Source organism: Saccostrea cucullata, unplaced genomic scaffold, assembly GCF_032062105.1.
Source record: "Saccostrea cucullata isolate Sc308-1 unplaced genomic scaffold, CSIRO_AGI_Scuc_v1 ctg584, whole genome shotgun sequence".
Lineage (NCBI taxonomy): Eukaryota > Metazoa > Mollusca > Bivalvia > Ostreida > Ostreidae > Saccostrea > Saccostrea cuccullata.
Window position 1 is genome coordinate 104,878 of NW_026920697.1, and position 26,393 is coordinate 131,270.

General features: G+C 32.3%; 3 protein-coding genes and 1 long non-coding RNA gene across 7 annotated transcripts; 2 read left to right on the forward strand and 2 right to left on the reverse strand.

The window, feature by feature from the left end:
- Positions 1-139: 139 nt before the first annotated feature.
- Positions 140-9,848, reverse strand: LOC134255880 (general transcription factor IIH subunit 1-like). Of its 3 annotated transcripts, none has more exons than XM_062738472.1 (13): positions 9,684-9,848; positions 9,234-9,406; positions 8,036-8,237; positions 7,519-7,609; positions 5,777-5,839; positions 5,298-5,391; positions 4,511-4,660; positions 4,298-4,377; positions 3,735-4,208; positions 3,360-3,450; positions 3,045-3,160; positions 2,350-2,442; positions 140-402 (listed from the first exon to the last, which is right to left on the reverse strand). In XM_062738472.1, the coding sequence occupies exons 2-13, from the start codon at positions 9,385-9,387 to the stop codon at positions 316-318; spliced, it is 1,695 nt and encodes a 564-aa protein (XP_062594456.1). In that variant the 5' UTR covers positions 9,388-9,406; positions 9,684-9,848; the 3' UTR covers positions 140-315. The 3 variants fall into 3 exon arrangements, with proteins under 3 accessions (XP_062594456.1, XP_062594463.1, XP_062594471.1); XM_062738479.1 differs by having other exon boundaries at positions 9,234-9,409; XM_062738487.1 differs by lacking the exons at positions 9,234-9,406; positions 9,684-9,848 and adding an exon at positions 9,182-9,202.
- Positions 6,501-7,309, forward strand: LOC134255779 (uncharacterized). The gene is made up of 2 exons (XR_009989624.1): positions 6,501-6,789; positions 6,989-7,309. It is a non-coding gene; the product is annotated as an uncharacterized LOC134255779 (long non-coding RNA).
- A 52-nt stretch (positions 9,849-9,900) lies between the features above and the next one.
- Positions 9,901-13,303, forward strand: LOC134255901 (ciliary microtubule-associated protein 3-like). The gene is made up of 6 exons (XM_062738500.1): positions 9,901-9,986; positions 10,512-10,657; positions 11,295-11,393; positions 11,822-11,958; positions 12,455-12,581; positions 12,798-13,303. The coding sequence occupies exons 1-6, from the start codon at positions 9,980-9,982 to the stop codon at positions 12,867-12,869; spliced, it is 588 nt and encodes a 195-aa protein (XP_062594484.1). The 5' UTR covers positions 9,901-9,979; the 3' UTR covers positions 12,870-13,303.
- A 2,822-nt stretch (positions 13,304-16,125) lies between these two features.
- On the reverse strand, positions 16,126-19,332 carry LOC134255784 (uncharacterized). Of its 2 annotated transcripts, none has more exons than XM_062738325.1 (5): positions 19,187-19,332; positions 18,967-19,061; positions 18,651-18,726; positions 18,466-18,548; positions 16,126-18,194 (listed from the first exon to the last, which is right to left on the reverse strand). In XM_062738325.1, the coding sequence occupies exons 1-5, from the start codon at positions 19,195-19,197 to the stop codon at positions 16,942-16,944; spliced, it is 1,518 nt and encodes a 505-aa protein (XP_062594309.1). In that variant the 5' UTR covers positions 19,198-19,332; the 3' UTR covers positions 16,126-16,941. The 2 variants fall into 2 exon arrangements, with proteins under 2 accessions (XP_062594309.1, XP_062594301.1); XM_062738317.1 differs by having other exon boundaries at positions 16,127-18,197.
- Positions 19,333-26,393: the final 7,061 nt, after the last annotated feature.

The window sequence follows — 26,393 nt, forward strand, 5'->3', positions numbered from 1 at the left end:
TAAAATCAGTAGGAGTAGAAATTTGAACTACTGAGTAGAAATTTGAATTTCTAGACAGATGGACAAAGGACACCTTACTATTGCATAAGTTCTTCTGGTCTTTAACCAGCAGAGCTTAAAATAAAATAACACAATCCCATCTGGAAGTAGCAATTTATTGCATGATAGATGTGAACCTTATTAAATAACAAACACCTGGGACAAAAAAATATATGAGTTATGAAAAATATCCTGCACATAAACTGGGAAATCACAGACAAATGCCTTGATTGTCCACAATGGGATTATGCTTCCAGAATCGGATGGACTGACCTTTCACCTCTTGGCTGTGGACTTCCTGGACTGCCACATATCAAACTTCCTGTTAGCTGTGGCCAGTAGTTCCTCCATATGACCAGTCAGCTGTGGAACAAAATTATCATTGTAATCTGTTACTGTCATTACAACAGAAAAAAGTTGAGAAGTTTGAATTAGGAAATAAAAACATAAGCTTGGTGTTTAGTGATGTTCCTTTTAGAAGAATTGTGTTTCCCCTAGATAGGAAAATGACATCTTTATGGTGAATAGTACAAATTAATCACAGGTAGTGTTGGATAATATTCATGAATGAATGCCTTTTCACAAGATTAGGACCTTTACTGAGTGTTCCATGATTATACTGTACTAAAAAAAAAGTAATACACGGGCCTTATAGGTCACCTGAGCATTATGCAACAACTATCCAGTTACAGTGTATTGAATTTGATTCATGTTTTAAGCCAGATGCTATATGGCATTACAATTTTAAAAATTGATCATCATAACAATAAACTTAGCAGTTGTAGCTTGGTTATTGAATACCCATAAGCAGGGTAGTGGAATAAGAACTCCAACTAATCAGTAATATTAATCAATCTCTAGTGCCCCTAACACTCTCACATAAACCCCTGACCCTAGGTTGCACAAATTTTTAAAAGGCACCCTTAAAATTGCCTATCAAAAAGTAAATAAATGTTTTATAAATACAAAGGATAATTTCAAACAATTAATTCATTTTCAGTATATAAAAAGCCCCCACCCCAAACCTGGGGCCTTGAAATTACAATTCTGAGAAAAATTGTTCATCATAACTATATAGGTAGTCATCTTTCATAAAGACATAAATTTGATTTAATGTACAATGTATTTTCATAAAATTCAATACAGCCCCACCCTGTGCATATACAGACCCTGGGGTAAATTCATAATTTTAGAAGAGGCATTCTTGCTCATCATAACTATGCACTTACTGTATTTAATACCTAGGAGCAGAGAAGAAGATTTTCAAAGAATTCATGTATTTTCACTATATAATCAATAAACCCCCCCCCCCCCTACCAGAACCACTGACGCTGGGGCCATAAAATTCACAATTTTTGTAGAGGCACTCTTACTCATCATAACTATGTACTTAGTTTATTTAATACTCAGAAGCAGAGAAGAAGATTTTCAAAGAATTCATGTATTTTCACCATATGAGAAAATACTGATCCCCCCCCCCCCCCCCCCAACACCATAACCCTTGACCCTGGGGCCATAAAATTCACAATTTTGGTAGAGGCACTCTTGCTCATCATAATTATTTACTTACTTGGTTTATTTAATACACAGGGGCAGAGAAGAAGATTTTCAAAGAAATCATGTATTTTTACTATATAATCAATAGAGCCCCACCCTAACACCAGAACCCCTGACCCTGGGGCCATAAAATTCATAATTTTGTAAGGCAATCTTGCTCATTATAACCATGTACTTAGTTGGTTTATTTAATACACAGGAGCAGAGAAGAAGATTTTCAAAGAAATAATGCATTTTCACTATATACTTATTTAGCCCTGCCCTAGCACTAGAACCCCTGACCCCAGGGCCATGAATTTCACAATTTTGGTAGAGGACTCAATGCTGATTACAATCATGCAAATAGTTTGACTGCTTGATGTCCAGGAGTAAAGAAGAAGATTTTTAAAGATTGCATTAATTTTAGTGGTTTTGGCCCCACCCCTCACCCCAGGGGGGCAGGGATCATGAAATTCACAATTTTTGTTCCCCTTCACCCATAGATGCTTTGTGCCAAATTTGGTTGAATTGGTTCAGTGGTTGCAGAGAAGAAGCTGAAAATGTTCAAATGTTAACACACGACACACGACACACAACACACGACACACGACGGACGACGACGGACGAAAACGGATAGCAATAGGTCACCTGAGTTTACTCAGGTGACCTAAAAAAGTAATACATCTATAAGTAGGAAACAAGAAGACCTATCAGTACTTGGAATGTGTAATGATCTTCCTGAATGGGAAATACATATTAGAAAGTTAGACTTACATTGAGTGTGTAGTGGTACTCCTGAAGTCGTTCCTTTAGGGGAATAAGCTTTGCCATTTGAAACCTCTCTAGTGTAGACTTCATTCGTATAACCTTCAGCGCAAAGAAAAATAAATTTATGTATTTATTTTAAAAATAATTTCATAAGGACATGGCAAAAAAAAAACCTAGGTAGATTTACAGATAGAGAAAAATTGTGAATGTCTTTTATAAATCATATACTTGATTTCGAACAAATATAAAATTCAATACATTTATGTGCATATAAATTGTAAATGCTTGGGATTTCTCTTAATTTCTGTGTGTAATGGATGGCTAGATCTTTATGCAATGATTATACCTAATGTATCTCAGAAGTCTGATAAGCACATACATGTACATATACTGGTACATACAGAATAGGAAACCATGTAATGTGCCATTTTTACCAAAGAAAATACTGATCATCCAGCAGTTTGAAGAGGTACAAAACAAAGTGGAAAATTTATATTGATGAAATACATGTACACAGTTCAATATATTCATGGCAGAAAATGCACCATTTTAAAACTCAAAACACTTGTAAAACTTTACCGGTAATAAGATTTCTACTGAAATATGCAATGAAAATCTTCTGACCATCCTTGGGTAAGCTCTGTAGAAGAGGCACACTTAGCATTTAGTGTGCTTGGATAAATGGCCTATGTATCCCCTACCTTTTCCTCCAGTGATTTAGATGACACAGGAAAACAGGTCCAGAAATGTCGGAGTAGCTCCAGCAGAGCGCTGTAGTTAGCCTTCACTTCCTCCTGAACATCTTGTGGGACTATCTCTGTCGACAATCGGGATCAGAATGAGTCAGAAGAAAATGATACTTTTATTTGATTAGCGACCTGCGCCCATCACCATGTGCAGTTAAGAATTGAGCAAAATTTTACATCACTTCATTTAAACGTTTTTTGATTGGGAAAAAGCTACATGACCAATCATGCCTCAATATTCCAAAATAGGATCAAGACTTTGATACTCACGATTAAGCTGTTGATGACTTGTTCCTTTCATTAATGCCCCTCCTGGTGACAATTCACTGAGTATTACAATGGCCCGGGACCCCTGAAGTACCTGAATAATAAATAACACCTCATCTTCAGATAGTCACAATGTAAGGGCTTGATATGTACTATTTCACAAAGCAATGAAATAATGAGTACATGCCAAATTTTAAAATGACCATAAAAGATCTCCATCTATATACAATGTTAGCATCCACAATCATATCACTAATTAAAAACATCATATCACTTTCATTTTAAATTTTCACAAAAAATTTAAATATCTAATTAAACATTCAGTCAATCATTTGCATTGATGATTGACTTTTCCTACAATTACATACAGTGACCTACATTTGAGAGATCAGGTGACCAGTATTCAACGTCACGCATCACTGACTCTGATGCTTGAACAAGATCTTCACTAGTTGTATATCGGGACAGAGTGACGGGTGTCGGCCCATGTAAATAGCCCTCCATCTTGTGTAACTGGAGATTCACATTCTTTTTACTGTTTGTATCTCTCAGATCATCCATGTGAATTTTTTCCTGAAGTCTTTGTTTTTTCACAGCTGGTTCCCAGTAGTCTTTACTGGTACCTGGCTCGGAGTCTTCTCTGGCCACCCCATTCACCTTGGGAGCATCACTGCCATTTTGAGTATTGCTCTGCTGTGAAGCATGGTCTTTCTGATTAGAGTTCAGAGCGCTTTGTGAGACTTTTGTACAAGCCTTTAGCACCATTGTTGAGTGATGATTAAATCTACGAATCATGGTTCCGTTCGTTACATTACTACTGATCCGTGTGTCTTCTGTTTGTCCTCGATAATCCTGGAATTATAAAACTCAATAAAAGATCTTACTAGTAAGACAAGCCCAATAAAAGTCACTGTGCAGAATTACAATGGCACCTTACGTACCTCGTGAACAGAGGAGTCTGAGATTTTAGTGAGATCCAGGAAGGGGTCGGACATTTTCACAGAAATCTCTTCTTTCATGTCTGAAATAAAAACAAATTTTCAAACGTGGACACCATGAGATATCAAAATGTTATAAACATTATGCATGACATAAGTTTCATGTTAACATTTTCTCAGCAAAATTCATACATTTTTGATAATTTTATCACCAACCTTTTTCATCACTTTTGGCACAATCTGAGAATACATCTTTTGTTCCCATCACGGTCCGATCTCTGTGGAAGTAATGGGACTGGAAAAACCTCGTCCAGAACTCACTCTCCGTCATGTCATGTGGAACATGCTCTGCATGCTTCTTCTTCACTGTTGAAAAACATAAAATAAGTATATAAATTCAGATTTTTCAGCTTTGCATTACTTTTATTTCGTTTACATGTATCTTACCCATGGGATAGGTTCAGGAAATAGACTAGACAATGTTTGTTATCTTACCCATGGGATAGGTTCAGGAAATAGACTAGACAATGTTTGTTTGTTATCTTACCCATGGGATAGGTTCGAAATAGACTAGACAATGTTTGTTATCTTACCCATGGGATAGGTTAAGGAAATAGACTAGACAATGTTTGTTTGTTATCTTACCCATGGGATAGGTTCAGGAAATAGACTAGACAACGTTTGTTTGTTATCTTACCCATGGGATAGGTTCAGGAAATAGACTAGACAATGTTTGTTTGTTATCTTACCCATGGGATAGGTTCAGGAAATAGACTAGACAATGTTTGTTATCTTACCCATGGGATAGGTTCGAAATAGACTAGACAATGTTTGTTTGTTATCTTACCCATGGGATAGGTTAAGGAAATAGACTAGACAATGTTTGTTTGTTATCTTACCCATGGGATAGGTTCCAGAAATAGACTAGACAATGTTTGTTTGTTATCTTACCCATGGGATAGGTTCAGGAAATAGACTAGACAATGTTTGTTTGTTATCTTACCCATGGGATAGGTTCGGAAAATAGACTCAATGATGTCTGCTGTCAGGTTGTATTTTAATCCATTACATCCATCTGTCTGAGGCTTTATATCAGCCTATACAAGTAAACAAAGGGTTAAAGTTATATTTCAAACAAAATTAAACTATTCATATTATACTTGTAATATTACCATTTTCCTCCTTCTTTTGTCAAATCTGGAACTAAACTAGGATACATGTATTTATGTACCAGGTATTTAGATAAAAGAACAGATGTCTTTACATATTAATCAAAGTGAACAAATCAGATCAGAATAATCATATCTAAGATAAATTCATCTGCATTCTAGATCTATATCAAAGCTGCAATATTCCGAATTTAAGTCAGACTGATAAAATAAATCTGAAAATTGATGTAAGATGGTATACATTCTTAGTGGCAATTAAAAAATCTGAGTCAGAATAATGTGCCTATTTAAGAAACTGATGTAAAATTTCTACCAAGAAAGCTGCTGATACTCCAACGCTCTGTGACTTCTCTGGTTTTGTATTGCTTTGGTTTTTCTAAAATGAGACAAGATGAACATGAAGGATAACACAGGACTCTCAAAGGAAGTATTCAGAGTCAAACTGGATTCATATGCTGCTGGTTTTGGCACAGATTGTAATTAGCCAATATAAGACCAATCAGAGTAAAGATAATATAATTATAAAGATAGGGCTTAACAATAGCAGAGTAAAATGTTGAATAAAAACTCTTCTGTTAAAATATCACAAAACAAGATCTAGAATTCTTATAGAAGTTTTTAAATCATTTATCACTGAGGACATAAAGTTAATTTAAAAAATTATACTGCTTACAACATACCTGTCAACTCTCCCGAATTTATCGGGAGTCTACCGATTTTTAAGCATCCCTACCGACTGTCTACCGATTTTTTTTTAAACTGCCGTTTCTACCGATTTTGAAAAAATCCGGATTTTTTACCTACTTGGGTTCGTAAAATACCGATTAGTCAACACAAAAATGGAGGACATGCAGTGTTTACCGATAGCTAATCTGTTTATTGCCACTGATAACAGGTAATCAACAAGGTGTCAACTGTGCTAGCAGATGTAATTGCAGTTGTAATTGCTCCTTGTTCTCATTAAAAGTGTATATTATCAAAGACAGAGATGCCAATGTGAAAATTTTTACAGAACATGATGGTAAATAACATACTTGACACTTTGCTGCAAATAAGTTTACAAGTGTCTAAGACAAAACTATTTCTCCATAAACAATACAGTGATCAGGAAAGATGTAGCTACAGTACTCTATTATTAATTTAACAAGGAGAGGGAAACAATTTCATGGAAGCTAATATAAATGAAGAGTCTGAAGATTTCCCCACAGATTTTGAGATTCAATCTCTTAGTAAATCCTGCATCAACATCAGCATATAACAGCCCCTGGAACTACAGAGCAACAAGACAGTCAGTGTCTTTAGAAGACTTCTTTAAAGCTAAACAGGGTAATACATTTCTGAATTAAAATATAAAATTAGCACATTAGAACATTACTAATTAAAAAAGTTTTATATTTAAAAATTCTGATATATGTTATGAGATTAAAAGGAAAAAAAAATACAGGGTCAATTATTTCATTCATACTAGATTACACATTATTTTAAGAATATAAGCATGAAATTTTGACATTTATTTCAATTTCAGATCTTTAAATCCAGGACACAACTCATGTAGACTTAATGAGAAAATCCATTCATCCATCTATTAAAAGCTGAAAACTTGGACTGTCTGCAGAACCTTATTAATTTTTCTAATTGCCAAGTTGAACTATGACACTTGCCATGAATATTATATAAATGATGGTCTTATGGACAGACAGAATATATAGCATGTATAGTGAACATAAATTTTTATGATTTCAAAATTAAATCACATTGCACAAGTTTCTAAACAATGTATGAATAAACAGTAAATTTTATGAATTATTGATAATGTTAATATTAATAATAAAGTTTTATCTTGTAAGTTGTTTATTTTTTTCTATTAAACAGTAAAATGAACGACTTTTTGTATTTGCAAAAGGTCGTCGCGCGTTTTCTCCCCCGAAAAATTTTGGCCATGTTGACAGGTATGTTACAAGGCTTTAGCCTTAACGATATCATGTAGTAGAGTTTAACTCTTAATTTTAAAGTCTCAACCCTTAAAGTTTTTAATTTATGAGAAAAAAAATTTACCCTTGAGGCCCAGAATTCATCAGCTGTGATGACTCCAGTTACTACCAGGTCTTTGTACAACTGGAATAACTCAGGGTTATCCTGCAGCATCCTGTGTAAACAAGATTCAAGACAAGTTGTACAAATTGAACTTTGTTCTTGAACAAGATCTTACATTTCATACATTTTGTTTGCTATTAACCTTTACTGGAATGAATTAACCATCAGTTTTCAATTGTTACAGATCATAAGACAAAAGTTTGGCTAGCATGTATCAGAAGATGCTTCCTGCTGCAGAATCTAATTCCAGTTTTTCTTTTAAGATGTGACTGTATGTTTTGGTTGTGCAAAATTGAAAATTTAACTTTTTAAAGCCTTGAACAAAAATAATATTTCATGATAAAAGTGCTGGCGGGTGATAAAAATATTCTGGACTTTCTTAAGTTTATTTTCCATAAATAAATAGTTATGGATTCTATAAACTTAAGAGAACCATTGAGATCCAATTTTAATTTAAGATCTACTCGTTTATATTGACCTGTTTTTCTCCTCCAATTCACTGCTGAGTTTCCGTCGGAATTTTGGTATCAGCTGTTGTAGGAGGTCCTTTACACTGTCTCGGTCAGCAATAGCTGCTGCCCGTCCCTTAGGGTTGATGAAGTGAAATGTGTTGGCCCCTCCATCATGTAGAACCAACTGTAACTGAACCTTCTCTTTAGAGTCGGGAGAAATTTTCTGGGCTAAAATGACAATTTCACAATAAAATACATGATTATTATAAGGCTTTTCTATACAAAAAAAAATTAGGATCTTCCTCCCAGGTCTCTTCTGATGATTTTCTGATTTTAACTTGATTTTTTCCCCCAAAAATAAACGCAAATATGTATCATTACTTTCAAATGTATCTGCTATTGTTATTTTTGATGAAAATATAACATTTCGAACCTTTTAATCATTTTTCCTCCTTTAATAGACAATCAGCAGGTAACATAAAATCTATTGACTAGGGGTGGGACGATACACACATCTTGCCTACGTATCCAGGTCTCTTCTGATATTATGATAAATTATAAAACTATTCCAAATAATAAGTATTTTATAGACATTAAATCAACAAATTATTCTACATCAAATCATGTTAACTTTGCTTTGAAATTAATACTTGAAGTTCATCAATTTCAATAAAACTCTACAAAACATGATACATGTACATACTATTATTACAGAATTTGTTTACAAATAGTTGTGTATTTCTACTAAAATTCATTTAAAAACATCGATCATATTTACATTATTATTAAATCATTGCTGAAAGTGTGTCGCCAAGTTGAGATTACAAAAAAAGTACGAGATAGATTAACAATTTATAATATCAAATGTACTGGAAACGATATTTTCTGTGTATAGAACGCATTTCATACTGAATAGCCTGCTTAAAAGTGAAAACGTTTTACCCTTAATCAACGACTTATTAGTTCTAAAGTGTGTCTTCAATATCAAAATGATCTCTTCACTTCGTAAATCATTTTCAAAGGACAGGTACTTTCATTTTCAATTTTTGGATGGGTCGTTCGTGTATCGTTTCGTACCGATATTTGAATGCTTGTATCGTAAACCGTATCTTGAAGGAAAAATATCGGTATGTATCGGTGTATCGGTATATCGTCCCACCCCTACTATTGACCTTTAATGTCAGCGTACATAGAGCTGTCAGATGGAGTATAAAAGCTACTGACCTTTAATGTCGGCATACATATAGCTGATGGAGAATGTGCTTTTGCTGCCCTGCATCCATCCCATTCTCTCGCCCATCATGTATAACGTCCCATCCGTCTTCTTGTTGCGGACATTGTTAACAATGAGCAGCACTTCCTCTGACCTTGCTGCCATCCTGGTTTATCTGAGATTCCTGCTTAAATAAATGATGGATACTAAACAAATAGAAAGCAATAAAATTGCTACAACCCATATTATTTTTTCTTATGGGCCTATTATTCACAGACACCAAATAAAATAATTAAATAATCCCTGTCTTGCAAACAATACACTAAAAAAAACAAAGGATGTCAAAATATTATATAGTCAACTTAAGATCACTTCGGGAGACTTTCACACACACGAGAGAGACTGAGAGGCACTTACTGCGTTGTGCCTTGTGAAGTCAGAACTTGTTTAATAAATAAAACAACTTACAGCAATTGTTATTGTAGATTTCTCTTGTTAGTTCATCTTCTACATTACCTTCTGACTTCTATGACACGGGTTTCATGGTTTCTGTAAACGTTAGTTCATTTTCCCGTTCTTTTCTTCAGGTGCTCACCTCTTCTACTTTTCCTTCGCCGGTGATTTATCGGATCCGGAAGTTTAACGCTTACGCTTGCGCATAGGTCATAGCAACATCGACGCATACAAGAAAAAAATAGTATTTTTTAGAAAAGTTTGTTAAACATATTTTTGTTGTTGTGAGCACATTTACAACAGGATGGAGGGTGAGTAATTTTCTTGCAAATTATTTATTGTCCGGTATTATATGAGGATAATCATTCTATAGAGCAAGTTAGATGTCCGTAAGATGGCAAGTTTAATGTATCAGTCCGCATTTCCTCTAGCCATTTACACATTACTTCCAGTCATTCATGAGTAAGTTTTTTTTTCTCTGATGTTCTTTTATCTCGTTCATTGACACAACAAAACAAAAAATTACAATCATGCAATTTCTCCCCTCCAAAAAAAAAAAATTACAAAACATTCTGAATATTTTCAAAATGATGAACAAATTTCCCATAAAAACAAAAACATTTCTTTAGATAGTGCAGATTAAAAGAGTAAGCCAAAGTTTTACATTTAAACACTTACTGTCACTTTACACATGGAACTGCAATTGAAATGTTTCTTATAGCAAGTAAATTAAATTTTAACCCAGTAATATGAAGTTTAACCAAACAAAGTTATCTTTATTTTTAATAAATATAGTTTAAATACACCTGCATATGACTTTTGATAATTTTTTGCAGTGGAAAAGAAACAAAAGGTTTCTTTCATGACCACTATGGACAGGGAGCTCTTCCCTGTTAAAATGCCTCCAAACAGATTTGGGAATGAGATAGTACCTTTACGAGGAGCACCACACAGGGGGCCTGGCTGTTATGAAAATGAGGATGTAAGTATCTTACATAGGTGTATTTTTTTCAAATAATAGGTTTTTTTTTAAATCAAATTAGAAAGTTTGGAAAATATCAGTTCATTTCAATCTTGTTCACTGACAGGTGGTTTCAAAATTGATTAATTTTGAAGTGCATGTCTTATGACATTGTATACTGCAGTTAAATGTACATTGAATATGCTTCTGATATCAAAATAAAGCCCCCCTCCCCTCTCCATTACAAGAAAAGGAAATGGTTCATGTCAATACAGAATCTGTATAAATATTCTCAACTGTATATAAATTATTTTGAATATATCAGCTAGCATATTTATTGGTTCAGACAAGATTCTGAAAAAAAATTATTATGATTTATCTTTTCAATCAACATGTAAATGATATACCGTATAAGTAGAATTTTTTGCGAGGATTTAATTTTGGCATTATTAGCGAGGGTGCTGACATCGCTAAAATTGAATATCGCTAAAAATTAATTGTGTTTTATTTGTAATAGCTTCTTTAATTAACATTTTGAAATCACTAAAATTACTTCTCGAGAAAAATAATTAAAATACCAGATTTTAGGTAGAAATCGCTAAATTTGCGTCTCGCTAAAATTTCACTTATATGGAATGTCTTTCTGATTTATTATTAGAAAACCAGCTTCATGTACCAGATTGAGCACAACATTAACAGCACAAAGGGGTATACACTGGGAGCAAGAACTTCACGGAGATTTCCTAGAACAGTAGTGGTGAGTTTCATTGGTAAATTGTGAAATGTCCAAACTCTTCTAGATTCTTTTATGGCCTATGAAGATCAGGACACGAGTCATTGTGTGCAGTTTGCCTCCCTTTTTGTTTTTCAATCTTTCTGTCGACAGGTTAAACTTTGGTAAAAAATTGAAATTTGGCCTCCTTAACAATTGTATATAAAGATAGTGAACAGAGAATTTAAATTCAAAGTTACCATAAATTTCCAAAGGTCACATCAGTGATATATTTTCCTCAATCAAGCCAAAAAAAAAAAAGATTTAGAGAAGCATATGATTGAAATTCCAAAATTTAAAAGTTTAACTTTATCTAAATTACCAATCAATATCAAATAAGAAATTTGGAACTAGTTCCCATGGAATGGATTAACCATAATCCAGTGATAAAATGACTGTATTTTATTTTTCAGTTTGAAACGCCATGTCCTACAGAATATCAGCAGCAGAATTCTAATCTTAAGGAATTTGAGACGGATCAGAAACCATTTCTAGTTGGTGCTGACAGATTCCCCATTTATAAGAGAGACATTGTGGATGTTTTACCGGGGTATGTTAATACATTTTTACAATGTCATTCTGATAAAATACAGTCACTGTCAGACTATGCTTTTGTTGTATAAAAAGACAGGCATACATATATGAAACAATTAGTAGATGAAAATAACCAATTTGTTTCAAATTCAGACCTATGATTACCTGCATATATGCTATTTGATAAAAGATCATCATGCATCTTTATAAAGGCGTGAAACTTACTGGTATAAAAATCATGATTTAACACCATTTGGTTTAGGAAGTTAAAATAATCTTTTTGTCAAACTGTCTTACAAATTAAAATTATTTCGTTTTAGAACAAATGGTAATACTAGACTGACCTACAGTTATTTATTATCACTTTTACATTTTCAAAGTATATGGACCTTGAAGCTTATGTTGAAATATTGGGTCTTTTATTGTAATCTAATGCAAAATCTTTAGATTAATACATGTACTTGTTTTTTTTTTTTCATAAAGATCATGACCAGGTTTTTCTTTTTGTATAGTCCTGGAACATATGAGCATCAAGTTCCACGGAACCGCAAAGTTCAGTGGCACCAATCCTTTGGTGGCTCCCCAGTATATCTCCCTGAAATATCAGTACAAAGTACAATAGGACAGAATACAGAAAAGGTAAGTTATTACTACATCTCTAAGAAATATCAGTACAAGTACAATAGGATAGAATTCAAAGAAGGTTGGTTATTACTAATATCAATACAAAGTACATATATACAATAGAACAGAAAACAGAAAAACATATCAATTATACTATATTAAATTTCTGTTATAAAAATATGCTATTAAGACATTTCAGCTCATTGAATGTTTTGTGTTTTTTTTTTATAGTTATACAGTACAAAAGAAGAAAGGAAATACCACAGAAAGCTTGCCTACCTCAAACTTTACTATAATGACTGACAGATGTGGAGATTTAACACTCTAAGTATATTTTATGATCCACATTCTTACTTTGATGACAACAAGAATATATAAAGAATCAAGATGTCTACTATCTTAACAACCCAGAAAAGCTCATTTCTTCTCCATTCTAATTTTTATATTGGTTGTATTTTGATTTTAATCTGTGCCTAGCTATTTTTATCTCTGCACAGTCTTGCAAAAAATACAGCTGTATTTTTTTTTTACATTTGATGCAACATAAGTACTTGGTACATATAATTACTTATTTGATATTTTTAGCATTTCAAAGAAATCTCCAAGATTTATTGATAAAATGTTCAAATCATGTATATAAAAAGATCACTTTTATTGAACAAAAGCATTATGTTAAATGCTAAAATAAATATAAGGATATAAACTTCTCAAGAGAACACTTTTTTGAGATTTTATTTTATATTTTTTATTTTGAATGTTATATGGTATCACTAGAAATTTTTTTTATTTTTGGTTAAATATGATAATAAAATGATAATAAATTAACATGTTTAGCCTTGAGGAAAATCAAGATAACATTACTGTCTGTTAAAATCTGCATTTAATTGATCAAATTATATATATTTTTAAAAATATGTCCTTGGTTTACCTTTTTGCTTTGTTATTATTTTGTTATGTGTCTACGTAAATACTTTAAATGTTTTGTGACATGGAAAGTATTTAAAAAGGCCTTTGTTTAATGGTAACTTGATATTAAATATGTAGACCATATTATTTTTGTACAGGAAGACAATGTCATGTTATTTTTCATAAGAATGAGAGTGTGAATGTTTCAGTTGGCACAGATCTAATAATTATAAAATTAAAAGAAAGTGTTACCATTAGATTGTTTCTCATACTTCTTCCACCCTTCCTGCTGTCTGTCACAATATGTTTAGGCATTGAGCTCAGTTTCAAAGAAACTGTTAAAGAGATATTTATCCAGTTTTAATCACTGATAAATATTGGTTGAGCTATAATTCAGCTGTAAGAAAATTGACCTTGGAATTCCTATGACCTCATTTTTTTTCATCCAGCATTTAGCTCAGTTTCTAAGAAACTTTTCAACAGTTTTCAAAGTTGGGTCTACATCAAATCCACACAAGCTTTACTCTGTCCCTTTGAAACTTTTAAAAAGTCTTCTTGAAAAGGTCATGGAAAGTCCATTTTTTGATTCCTTCACACCAGAATATAGGCTAGGATCTGTGGATAGTGATATTGCAAATCATAAGCTTTTAAATCCCCATGTTTCACAGAAGAAAATGCAGCTAAAACAATCCTTTTTTTTCTTAAACTTTAATATGCCGACAAAGGAATTGACACTGTTAATATAAATAATATTCTTAATCACAAAAGGGTCCAGTCTAGCTTGTATTCCACCATATTTCAAGTTAAAGACTACACCTTGTATATCCTACAATTGTACAAGGCCGTAACTACCATTGAGGCAAGTGAGGCAAATGCCTCACTAATTTTTTCGAGTTTTTGAAAAGTGAAAAAGTTTTATTGTACTTATGTGTGTCTTCGTGCTCAATTAATATTTTCAACTTTTATTTCCATTTCTGTAAATCGTTTATCTCCCCAGGTGCCTCATTTACATTCTGATTTAATTCTATAAATGGTAATCCAAATTATACTCATAGTCCTCTTTCTAAGGAAAATCATGTGTCAGTTTTGAATACAGTATTTTAAATATCCCAAATAAACAAAATGAATTTGAAATACCATATTTATATTGGATTCCGAAACTTCCTAAGAATCATTACAAACAAAGTTACAAAGCAGGTTCCAGTAATTGTTCAACCAAGCCTCTTTCTTTACTCTTCACTAAGATATTAACAGTAGTGAAGGAGAAACTTCTAGAGTACTGTGCAACAATATATTCAAGAAGTGGTGTAAATCAGATGTGGATACTTAAAAATTCCAATGAGCTTTTGGAAAATTTGAAATCACGAGATTTCACCAAAATCAACAGCTTAAAAACTTACGACTTATCAACTTTATATACACAACCATTATCCAACGATAAATTAAAGTCCAGGCTTTTTGAAATCATTGACAGCTAATTTTATTGACAGCTTTTTAAAATAAAAATGGAACTCTTAAATTTACTTACCTTGTCAATGGTCATTTGCAAAATTGTTTTGTTAAAAACATTCTGATTGTACACACAAGTACTCTGGTTGACATAAAAAAGATGCTTGAGTTTCTGGTAGACAATATCTATGTGGTTTTGGAGACCATGCAGGCCCAAAGACCATACTAGTAAACTGAGAATGTACTTCAGTCAAAATTTTGAGTTTTAATATTTTGAGTTTAATTAAACAATTTTGCTTGATATTGTGCAATTTAAAATAATATTTAACAAATTTGTTTCATTATCAAAATTATTTCACTTAAGTCTGTTCTCAGTTTATGGTCTTGGGGCCAGGTCTTCCAACAATCTATTGGAAATCCCATGGGTATCAATTGCGCCCTGTTGTTAACAGACCTATTTTTGTATTCATATGAAGCAGAATTTGTCCAAAATCTTATGCGTGGAAAGAAGAAAACACTTGCTGTAGCCTTCAACTCATCAATTAGATATATCGACAACGTACATGTAATGTCAATTGACAATGGTAATTTTCATTCTTATGTCGATACGATATATCCTGGCGAGCTTGAGATAAAAGGTATCACAACGTCTGGCACCTCTGTTTCATATTTGGATATTTTACTTGAAAAAGACGCCAATGGTAATCTAACAACCAAGCTCTATGATAAACGTGATTCTTTAACTTTTTTATTATCAATTTCCCTTATTATGCAGCAATATACCTTCATCACCTGCATATTGAATTTGTATATCTTAGTTGATTCAATATGCAAGAGCAAGCAAAAGCACAAACAATTTCTAAAACGAGGTAAATTATTGACAAACAAGTTTATGGAGCAAGAATTTCAACAGTCTCGTTTAAAGTCATGTATGTTGATCACTGCTTTGTCAGCTGGGACAAGTAGGGCTATCTAATTCTTTTTTTACTTTTGAATTACTGAAGACAAAAGGATAGATGGTTTCTTTGGCCCATGGCCGCTTAATTTAAGACTGTAACATGCCACTGATAATTTTATTCCATTCTGACAAGTTGTTGTTTTTTTTCTTGTTTCGTCAATCGCCTTAGGAATTTTCCACAAAATTTATAATATTAATGACTTTTTCAACTTCAAAGATCGTCGTTCCCTTCCTTTTGACCTTTTGAAAACAAGTGATATAAGCTTCCCGTTAAAATGATTAGATAAGTAGATGCTGAAAGGCCGTAAGTGCTTTATATAGGTGTAAATTTGCATCCATCCACATGCATATACATCAATATGACTAAAACCGGTGGCGGGCTGCTAATTTAGTCATAATTGAAAACATTGGAAGGACTGGTCCACACGTCCTGCAACGGGATTTGAACCGTCGACGATAGAATTAACTCCTTACTCCGAACTTCATAGACGTTCAGACTGAACATAAATATATCATATTATATAATTACAACTTGATCTAAAACCAAATTTATTTCCTACATTTCTTGGAATTTATTGAGTACTTTACACGAAATAACTGTCTATTAGTACAAGTATTTCTCTTATACAACACAATTAAGTAAGAATTTGGTTCAGTTGATGTGATACCATGTCCTCAAATTTACCAAAAGAAAATTAACTGTATAGAACTGTTTTAGTATCAATGAGTATGATTTTTTATAAAAGGTAATTAAGTTTTAGCTAAAATTTAGGATTTTTTCAGTTATAATACTTTGTAAATATGTCATAGAAGAATACTAATAATTTATATTAAAAAGGTCAAAGAAGCTTTGGGATACGGAACACAGGGGTGGGGGGCTGGGCGAATTGTCCCGCCCCCAAGCACCTGTGCTTTCTTTGCGGCCAATGAAGCTCTCCAGCCATATTTACAAACCGTTCTTGTTCTATAAAAGGCGTGATTAAGCTTTGTTAAAATGTTAAATTGTTTGTTATTTGATTTTATAAGATAAGGAAAATAATACTTTTTCACTAAGCAATGCTTTCACACTATTGTGAACATTTCGCTTTTTTCTTCTGTGTAATTCAGTAGTTCTCCGGAGTCTTGTATGTTGACAACAGTGCTTCCTGTTCTTTCGTGAACGAGATTACAATCAGTCATATATACAACTTCCTCATTTACATAAGTCACCACTTCCGCTGTTGGTGCTTCTTTCCCAGAAGTTCTGTCTGATTTCAGTGTAGACTCTATCACTGTGATCTGTCCTTGTGCATCATCCAAATTTTCCTCCGAAACAGTTTCTGATTGTATTTCCCTCTCCTCGAGTATCGTGCTTTGTTCATTGTGTCTTTTTGTGTCTATTATTGCTAAGTAATCCGCGGAGCTTCTTTTTTCAAGGTCATCTTCAACACTGACACTTTTATTTTTATCTAATATAAACATGACACCAAGGCTTTGCGAAGACTTGGAACCTAATGTCTTGTTCTCCCGTGGATCACAAGGCCTTTTTCGTCCCATACATCCCGTTTTAGACCTCTGTAATATATATGGATGTTTTTCCTTAAGCCTTTGAATGTACCAAGTTAACTGTGGGGTGAATTCCTCTTTACTGTCATCTGTGTCTGAATCATCGTCACTGCTGATATTCCAACTCCTTGAAGCAGTTACATCTAGAGACATACTTCTAGTAGCTCCACGGTCTCTCGGGATAGGCAAAGAACATCCGATGTTGAGATTGCGCGTGTCCTTTACTACTTTTGTATGACAAGTTCCCCAGTCTAGGTACTCCGTATTTTCCACCTTTTTGGATTTAATTTTCTTTTTTCGTTTAGAACCCGTTTGTGACCGAGGTCTGTGAAGCTTATTTTGAATTGGGTTTGGAGGTATCTTAATCTTTTGATTCCTACAAGGTGTCGGGCATTTCTCTCTGACGGTTCTTCCCCTGTGGTCTAATACTGGAGGTTGCTTTATGTCCTCTGCAGATGAGTTAGGTACGGAAGCTCTATCGAGTCCCTGTACCATAACAGAAGTTGTATAATCATACACCTTTTCAATTTTGTCTTTTGTCGATGGAGTTGATTCTTGGGAATTTGGGACCAACGAATTATTAGAATACACAGTTTCAGTACTCTTCTGTTTGCAATATCCGAGTGCTTTCACATTATTTTCCCAATTATCACTTTTTGTATTTTTTAAATCAGATCGACTGGTATGGATTTGCACTTCAGCGTTAGAGGTGACGCATTTTAACACAGTATCCCCCGCCGAATCTTTCTCGTCTTTTGGGGCCTTGTAGTCTTCTGGTTAGAATTAAAAAGTTTAAGATTACAGAAGACATATATAATTCTATAATAACAGTTAATCAATCTTTCATCAAGAGAAATTAAAGATAAGAGATCAAAATGCACACGATACTTATATAGAATTTTGAAAATTTATTAAGTTGTAGATTTGTTTGTGTAAATACATCTTTTTCTTTTTAAAAAAAATACATTTAATTAAACAATAGTTTTTGTTTCAGTGTCCCGTTTTAAAAAATGTAAAATAAGTATAGAATTCATGAATTACCAGTCTTTGGCATAGATCCAGTTACATCTTGATCCCTTCCCGAGTTTTGAGATTCCATCCGATGTCTTTTCCAGGGGGCTGTCCTATTACAGAGAGAATCAGTTTTAACACAACTTCATGTCTACCATTCTGTATTCTGAAGATAAGGATTGATGCCTTGTGAAATGTAACAGGTATATACCTACCCTATTTTCCACCTCTTTCTAAACATGTAAAGCTGAAACACTTGGAGGATGATGGCAATGCCAAGGAGAATAAAAACTGGAAGAAAATAATAATAACCCAATCCTTTCATATTGAAAACTGGAAAAAGTTTTCAAATAAACATTTTATAACATGTATAAGATAACATAAAGCAATAGATATAAAAAAAAAATATTGAGCCTGAAAAAGCATTGGTCTCAAATAAACACAAACTATTTTCTTAACTTTCTCGCATTTATCAACATGCACAAGAAAGTTATTATAGTAAGTAGATCGCAAATTTAGTAATATTTTTACCGATGACACCTTCTTTAGTTATAGTCCCTGCTCTTATTTCCTCGGCATAAGTGGCACACCTTTCTTTGTCCCCAAAACAGCAGGTCGAGTTCTTGCTATCAAAGCAAAGAATGAAAACATTGACATAGGACAAAATTTTAATCAGCGCCACTACACATTTAATACATTTCACATATAAATTGGAGAGTATAGGTCCGTTGATTAAGTAGATCTAACTTACATTTTATCCATCTTTACATGAAAGACTTCGCTAACTCCGCGTCGTTTGCCAGTCGAAGAGACCTTGCAATGTCATGCTGTTTTTTAATCATTTTGGCATTACCTGAATAATATGATAATTTCTGTAATTCCAAATGCATGTAAAATAACCATCAAATAAAATTCTAAAAAATTCGAACCACTAGATTTGAAAGGGCGTGTGCAGATTGCTGTTACAATATGTTTAAAGTGTTGTTTTTTTTCAAACATCAAAATTCTAATAAAATGATATTGCTTGAAAACAACATATTTATACAACTTCAATACTCATACCAATTTTGTTAGGCCATTATTTACACTATTGTCGACGGATTTTTTCCTTTATTTCACGATTATAACAAGGAACACAAAGCGGGCGTGACCAGTCGGCAGGGGATGCTCACTCCTCCATGGCACCTGATCCCACCTCTGATGTTTTGGAGGTCCGTGTTTGCTCTGTATCGTTTTATGGAGTTTTGAGATTGAATACTGTTCGTTATCTCTATATATTTCATCCTTAGGAAGGATGATACTCAAATACCATTTCCTGAATGAGAATTCAGAATGAAAGTATTTAGCAAGTGCAGTTCAAGTTGCTATTTTCGTTTTCCATTGTGATTTTTATACCTTCTCTTAATGTAGTCAAAATATCATAAATAAGCAACATCAATGGACAAATAAGTTCTTAACCCAATGCCTTAGATTAAAAAAAAAAGAAGAAATCATCAAAGGTATATGCATACTAGTATCTGAAAAAAAGAATATTCAAGTAGAATCTATGAAAAAGAGCATAAGAAATATGTTTTCATAAAAGTAGTTTAACAAAATAGATATCATTGCCTATATCTTTTTTTTCTTTTTTTTTTTTTTTTTGCATTATCTTCTTTCATAAGGTTTGAAAACCTTTCCATTGTGTACATATGAAAAACTCCACTTGAAATTTTGTAAATCAGTACTAGGTGTGCATAAAACTGCAACTAATTTTGCTGTATTGTCTGATTTAGGTAGATTTCCCCTGCACTTTGACATTGTAAGATCAATGATAAGGTACTGGTATAGGCTTGAAAATCTAGGCCATTCTTTCCCAATTTTAAAAGATGCATATTGTGAATCCAAATCATTGTTTGAGAAAAACATCCCTTCTTGGTACAGCTCCATTAATTTTCTTATTACCAATATCGAGGGTATTCGTGATTTAACTTCAGTCAAAATGCACAAATTCAAACGTGAACTTAAAGATTGTTTATTTAGATATTATATACAAGAGTGGAATTCTCAACTTAAATCACACTCTGATAAAAAGCTGAGATGCTATAGCACTTTTAAACAAAATTTTGGTCAAGAAAAGTATCTTTATTTAATTAAGAATTTTGAGCAGAGGAGAAGTTTTACTCGTTTTCGCATATCAGCTCACAGACTTAATATTGAAAGGGGTCGATATATAGGTATTCCTAGAGAAGAAAGACACTGCAATAGATGCAATAACAAAACAGTTGATGATGAGAAACATTTTCTCTTTTCATGTAATCACATTAAGGATGAAAGAAAAGTCTTGTATGAATTAATAAACAATTCCTGTAAGAATTTCCACAACTTGGACAGTGAAAATAAGTTAAATTGGCTCATGACTAATGAGGATGTGCAAATACTGATTCAAGTCAGTAAAATGATTATGAGAGCTGAAGTATGAAAAGTATTAGTAAACCTGGTTTGTTTGTTTGTTTGTTTTTTTTTTTTTTTTTTTTTTTTTTTTGAAATTTAATGTGTCCCCTCATTCCCTTCTTAAATGTACAGAATCAGTCAGAATGGGTGTCTTGAATACTTAGAGTACGGGTTTGCCAGTATAATCGGCTGTGCAGAATCGTCCCCTGGTACCCTCTGTATCCAAGTTACCTTTTCTTTACATTAATTGTATGCTACCTTCAAGATCACAGATTTACATTTATACAGGATAGTACCATTTGTTTATATATATACATATATTTGTGTGTAAATTATTATTTTTGTATGCATGGATATGTGTAACAATAAGTGTATGTTTATAATATATACTATACATACATATATTTGTATATGTAAAATTATTATTTTTGTATGCATGGATTTGTGTAACAGTAAGTGTGTGTTCGTGTATGTGGGTATGCATATGTCAAATATCTATTGAACTAACTCCAAGAGATTAGTTTGCATTAAGTTTCTAATTATATGCTAAGTACTTATTAATTGAAATTACTATTTCTGTTAATACTTAAATGATTTTTTTTTTTTTGAATGACCATCTTCAATACTTAGGGTACAGGTTTGCCAGACTGGCTGTGTAGAGGTATCATCCCCTGGTACCCTTTGTATTCAAGATGCACTAGTATTATATTAGAGTACTGCCATTACTACAAGATTTTTTTTTTTTTTTTTTTTTAATTTACCTTATATCTATCATTTTTATTTAATTGTGTTTTCTTTTATCATTCTATGGTTTCTATGCTTTTGATCCAGTGTGGTGATGCACTTCTCAATGTCAAACTTAATCACAAGTCATGTTACATTATCCTTAATATAGAATTGTAATCAATGTTATCATTTTGTAATAATTGTTCATGCCCCCTGTGGGCCCTTGATTGGTGAATAAACATATATATATATATATTTCCTTTGCTAATTTATGTTCATAACACGAAAGACGCAGACCAATAACAGAATTACAAAACATGCTTACATATTTATATCCTACAGCTGTCTTTAATGTTAAACAAATTCTGCAAAGTGCACATCATATTAACACGTTTTTATGCAATACGACAGGCGTTAATTGCAATTACATACTTTGTTATGATTTTTTAGAAATACATGATTTCGAAAGATAATGCTTTAGTTTAGTCTTTTAAACAATTTAATGTCTTAATTAAGAAAGTAATGCATTATATTAAATAACTTAAAAGAAAATTCACAAATAAATCTTTCATGTTAATTAAAGTATTTGCTCACCAAATCGTGTACGGTGTCAGTTATCCGCTGTTTAACCCGAGTGTAGAAGATTCAGAAGCATACAATTTCTCCTTTGTATAAAAGAATAATCGTTATTTTGTATTTATCATTTTACTTCCTTATACCGTATAAGTGGAAATTTTAGCGAGACGCAAATTTAGCTATTTAATTGACCATAAAAATTGATATTTTATTTTTAGCGAGATGTAATTTTAGCGATTTCAAAATGCTCACTTAATAAGCTATTGCAAATGAAACGCAATTAATTTTTAGCGATATTCAATTTTAGCGATCTCTGTACTCTCGCTAATAATGCCAAAATTAAATCCTCGCTAAAAATTCTGCTTATACGGTATGAGCTCCGTGAATAAACCTTGAATAAAGCTTTTCTTTATATGTATATATTCTTATTTTGAAATATAAGAATACGAATGGGAAATTGTGACGTCTTTAAACCAGAATTGTTCACGACGCAGGCTTTTTTTCATATCTGCAAGCGAAAAAAAAGTCCTGAAAATATGGTTTTATATACTAGTAAATCAAAACAAAAGAAATTGTACAGTGTTCCTTCTTAAAAATACATTTCTTAAAAATCCAAATAATAAACAGAGCAAACACAGACCTCTGAAAAAAGGTAGTTCGGTTGTCACGGAGGAGTAAGCATCCCTTAATGACATTTTTACATTCGCCATATGCTACTGGTAATGATCAAGTTAATGGAAAAATTCATAGTTTATTTAATGTGAAAAAATGGCCTATCAAATTGCAAGACGTCAGTCAACATTCAACATTGTATTTGCAAAATCATTGTATCGACTGTAGAATCTGCGAATTGTTGACTTCAGATATGAAAAACCTTATTTCATCAACTTATCTGCCTTGTAAGCCTGCCTTGGTTAAATTTTTCGAACGTAGAGTATCTTGTATATATCAGATCAGCTGGGAGATATAAACTCCATATGTAGGTGATAGTGATAAATTGCTACATTGAGAAGCAAAGTTGAAATTTATTATTTTTTTTTTCTGCTACTGTTTTATCTTTATTGATCGAGCAAAATTTTTCCATACAAAGTAATTGATTATGCAGAGTGTATTGATTAAATCTCAAGTGAAGGGTATAACAAAACAGTTATAGACTAGAATTCGGACAACATATGATTTGTTCAGTGGACAAACAAATCATATACATATTGCCCTTATAACCAGTCAATAACTGTATAATGTTGACTGTTGCTTGGTTTGTTCACGTTGAAGGAAATGGTTTCATGATTTAGAGGTTGTAGATTTTAAGAACAAACATTTTTTGACGAATCTGAAGTAAGATGGTAATATAATTCATTTAGTACCATTTAGCTGATATCCATTTGAATCACAATCATTATTTGATATTTTTTATATTACAGTAATGCTGACTATATTGTACACCTTCAGTTATTCTTTTAGAATTCGTGTGTACACATTATGATATATGTATGCAAACGATGAATCACTCTGTGTGCAGTACCAGAACAATGAAGTAAAATGAAAAAATTTGTGAGATTTTTTCCTTTAAATTCTTCTAGAAATAAGTGTACAATAAAACTATGCCTTTACCTCAAATTATGAGCAAAACAACTCTCATGTGTACATTAGTTGGTATTTTTTTTAAATAGCATACTTTTTTTTTAATTTTTACAAAATATATAATTTTCTTACCAAAAAAAAAAAACGCAGATGTATGTTAAATAGTGATATCCTATACTGTTCAAGATTGATCTGAATTCTGAGATACAGTTTTAATACATATAATGAGCTTTGATTTACAAGGTGACAGTCATTATCAAATCATCTAAATGAATCGTTTAAGTAAGTGATCGATAAACCCCCTGTCCTTTATTTTTGGTATAGTTTCAGATGTAAAATTCAAGAAAAATAACTCATTCCATTGCATAAAATGTTGATATAATAATAAGTAGTGGAACAAGTTGCCAAAATAAATTTGAGAAATGCACCTTAGCATATACACTATATGGATCTTAACCTAATATTTTCCAACATGCTAACTACTACTAGTATAAAATGCGGAGTTAACGAATAATATTGAAGCTCAAAATTCATTTAAAACATATTGGGAGCAGAAAAAAACAAGGACCACCAAAAATTTCAAAGAGGAGATCAGATGCCATGGAGGAGTAAGCATCCCCTGACGACCACTCACACCCGCATATGCTCCTTGCCATGTTCAGTGAGCGGGAACATCTTAATAAAAAAAATGGCCAAACAGTTAGATCTAGTATGGAAAACTTCAGTCAGCATTTGACCCAATGATAGATTGTGAATGCTGTCAAAGTCATTGTAGCTTGCAAAATGATGATTTTTTTTCATTAAATGTTAATATTTCATCTAACTTGGTAATAACTTGCCTCCTTCTAAAAATAATAGTACGTATAGAACATTCTCTTGCGTTTATGGATCAAATGATAGGAGAATAAGTCCAAAATGAAGGTGGTTAGGGTATGGATATGAAGGTGATCTCCCAGGCATCTCAGTTGATTAAGTTTTTAATCAGATTAATTAATTCTAAATTATCCCTCAACTGCATGCAGTATTATAATGATTCGTCTTTCTTAATTCTTATTTATTTAGACATATTTACATATTTTTCAAATATGATCATTTTCACCCCGGAAAAATCTATACAATAAAACAGGTAAACCTGATTTATGATTATGTCAGACAAAAGTTAAGTTTTCCACGTTCCATGACACATCCATCACAGATTGACATTTTCTATCCTGGATCCTGAATTGTCATCAAACAAAGTAACTTTAAAAACAAACATCAATCGATAATTAAAGGACCTGTCATCAAAATGTTTAGCAATTCGGATAAAAAATCATTATTTCTTTTTTTTTGGTATAAATATAGAATCCGTTCTTGACTTATTATTATGCTATATTACAATAATTTGATAATTTTTGGACATTGGAATCTGTTTTTTTTTTTCTCCATAAAATCAGTATGTGGAAGATGCAGTTAAAATTTACACAAACTTAAAGTTTTGGAAAGAAAGAAAAACGAATTCAACGTTATATATGTTTTTTTATTTTCTTGGAATGCATTATTAATTAATTAGAGTAGCATTTATGATGAACGGGATGTTAAAATCAGAGCAATGTAATTATGAAACATAATTATTTACGTGATAAAAATAATTCACGCTAATTGCATGTGGAACAAAACCTAATTCTTTTCGGATCTGCAACAATCATGAGATGATGGCTAACATGATTTACTTGCTAATTACCTTCTCATTAAAACTTTCAGTTGGCTAGTAAGAGTAATTACAGAGAGACGTGATTTGAAATAATTAGTTTTTCTTAAATTTGTTTTCACGAACATGACAAGGCGCCCAGGATAAAAAAGACACATATTCCCTTAATTTATTCTATGCAAAAACCAAGTCAAGGTTTTTATTTCATGGATTTTTTTTTATCATAATCAGTATACAATAAAAACTGTGAAATCTATACACACCGACTTTATCTATTTTTTTTTAACTGATTATATAAAATATGAATATATCAAAATATACTGGTAGCGCAATATACGGGAATTTTTCCCATGTTTAGACAAGATGCGCGATTGTAAAAAAAAAAAAAAAAAAAAAAAAAAAATCAACGACTAAACCAATATAAAGGCAAATTAACGAAATCATACCTTCTACAACAAACAAACACAAGCACAAAAATGTTGGAAAAAACAATCAATGAAAGAGGTAAAGATAAGAAATATTAATCGTTGAAAGGATATCATATATTTTGGAAATAAAAAGTGTATGTTTTTCAGATTCTACACATAGAACTAACAGTTTTAAAACTAGGATCAGAGTGTTCACAATTCGATAATCATCTAAATGTTCTGCCATAGAGCTTAAGGACAGATGATACAAACACATATTTTCTTTGGAGAAGACTTAATATTATGTCACAGGTTTAGAAAAGTGGATCATAAAAACAAAATGATAAAAAAATCAGAAAATCACACAGGCTAATTTTTACCATTTTGCTCATCCCTATAAAATTCAACTGGCTTGGTATATTTTTCTCAAGTTTATATTACACTCTTAGCAGCAAGCTAACATATGCTGAAATTTGTTTTCATCTGCAAACCTTTACTGAGTGTGCTTTGTCCATAACTGTAATTTTATTAAATAATTAAGTAATATT

What these genes read in the sequence shown, in the direction of transcription:
- LOC134255880 (XM_062738472.1), bottom strand. Translation starts at nt 9,387, where the DNA reads ATGGCAGCAAGGTCAGAGGAAGTGCTGCTCATTGTTAACAATGTCCGC. An exon ending in TATGTATGCCGACATTAAAG is followed by an intron (nt 8,238 to 9,233) that starts GTCAGTAGCTTT and finishes TTGTCATTTTAG; the next exon opens with CCCAGAAAATTTCTCCCGAC. An exon ending in AGTACCACTACACACTCAAT is followed by an intron (nt 403 to 2,349) that starts GTAAGTCTAACT and finishes TTTGTTCCACAG; the next exon opens with CTGACTGGTCATATGGAGGA.
- LOC134255901 (XM_062738500.1), top strand. An exon ending in GCTGTTATGAAAATGAGGAT is followed by an intron (nt 10,658 to 11,294) that starts GTAAGTATCTTA and finishes ATTTATTATTAG; the next exon opens with AAAACCAGCTTCATGTACCA. An exon ending in TAGGACAGAATACAGAAAAG is followed by an intron (nt 12,582 to 12,797) that starts GTAAGTTATTAC and finishes TTTTTTTTATAG; the next exon opens with TTATACAGTACAAAAGAAGA.
- LOC134255784 (XM_062738317.1), bottom strand. An exon ending in AACTAAAGAAGGTGTCATCG is followed by an intron (nt 18,727 to 18,966) that starts GTAAAAATATTA and finishes ATTTTCTTCCAG; the next exon opens with TTTTTATTCTCCTTGGCATT. An exon ending in AGAAAGAGGTGGAAAATAGG is followed by an intron (nt 18,549 to 18,650) that starts GTAGGTATATAC and finishes TCTCTGTAATAG; the next exon opens with GACAGCCCCCTGGAAAAGAC.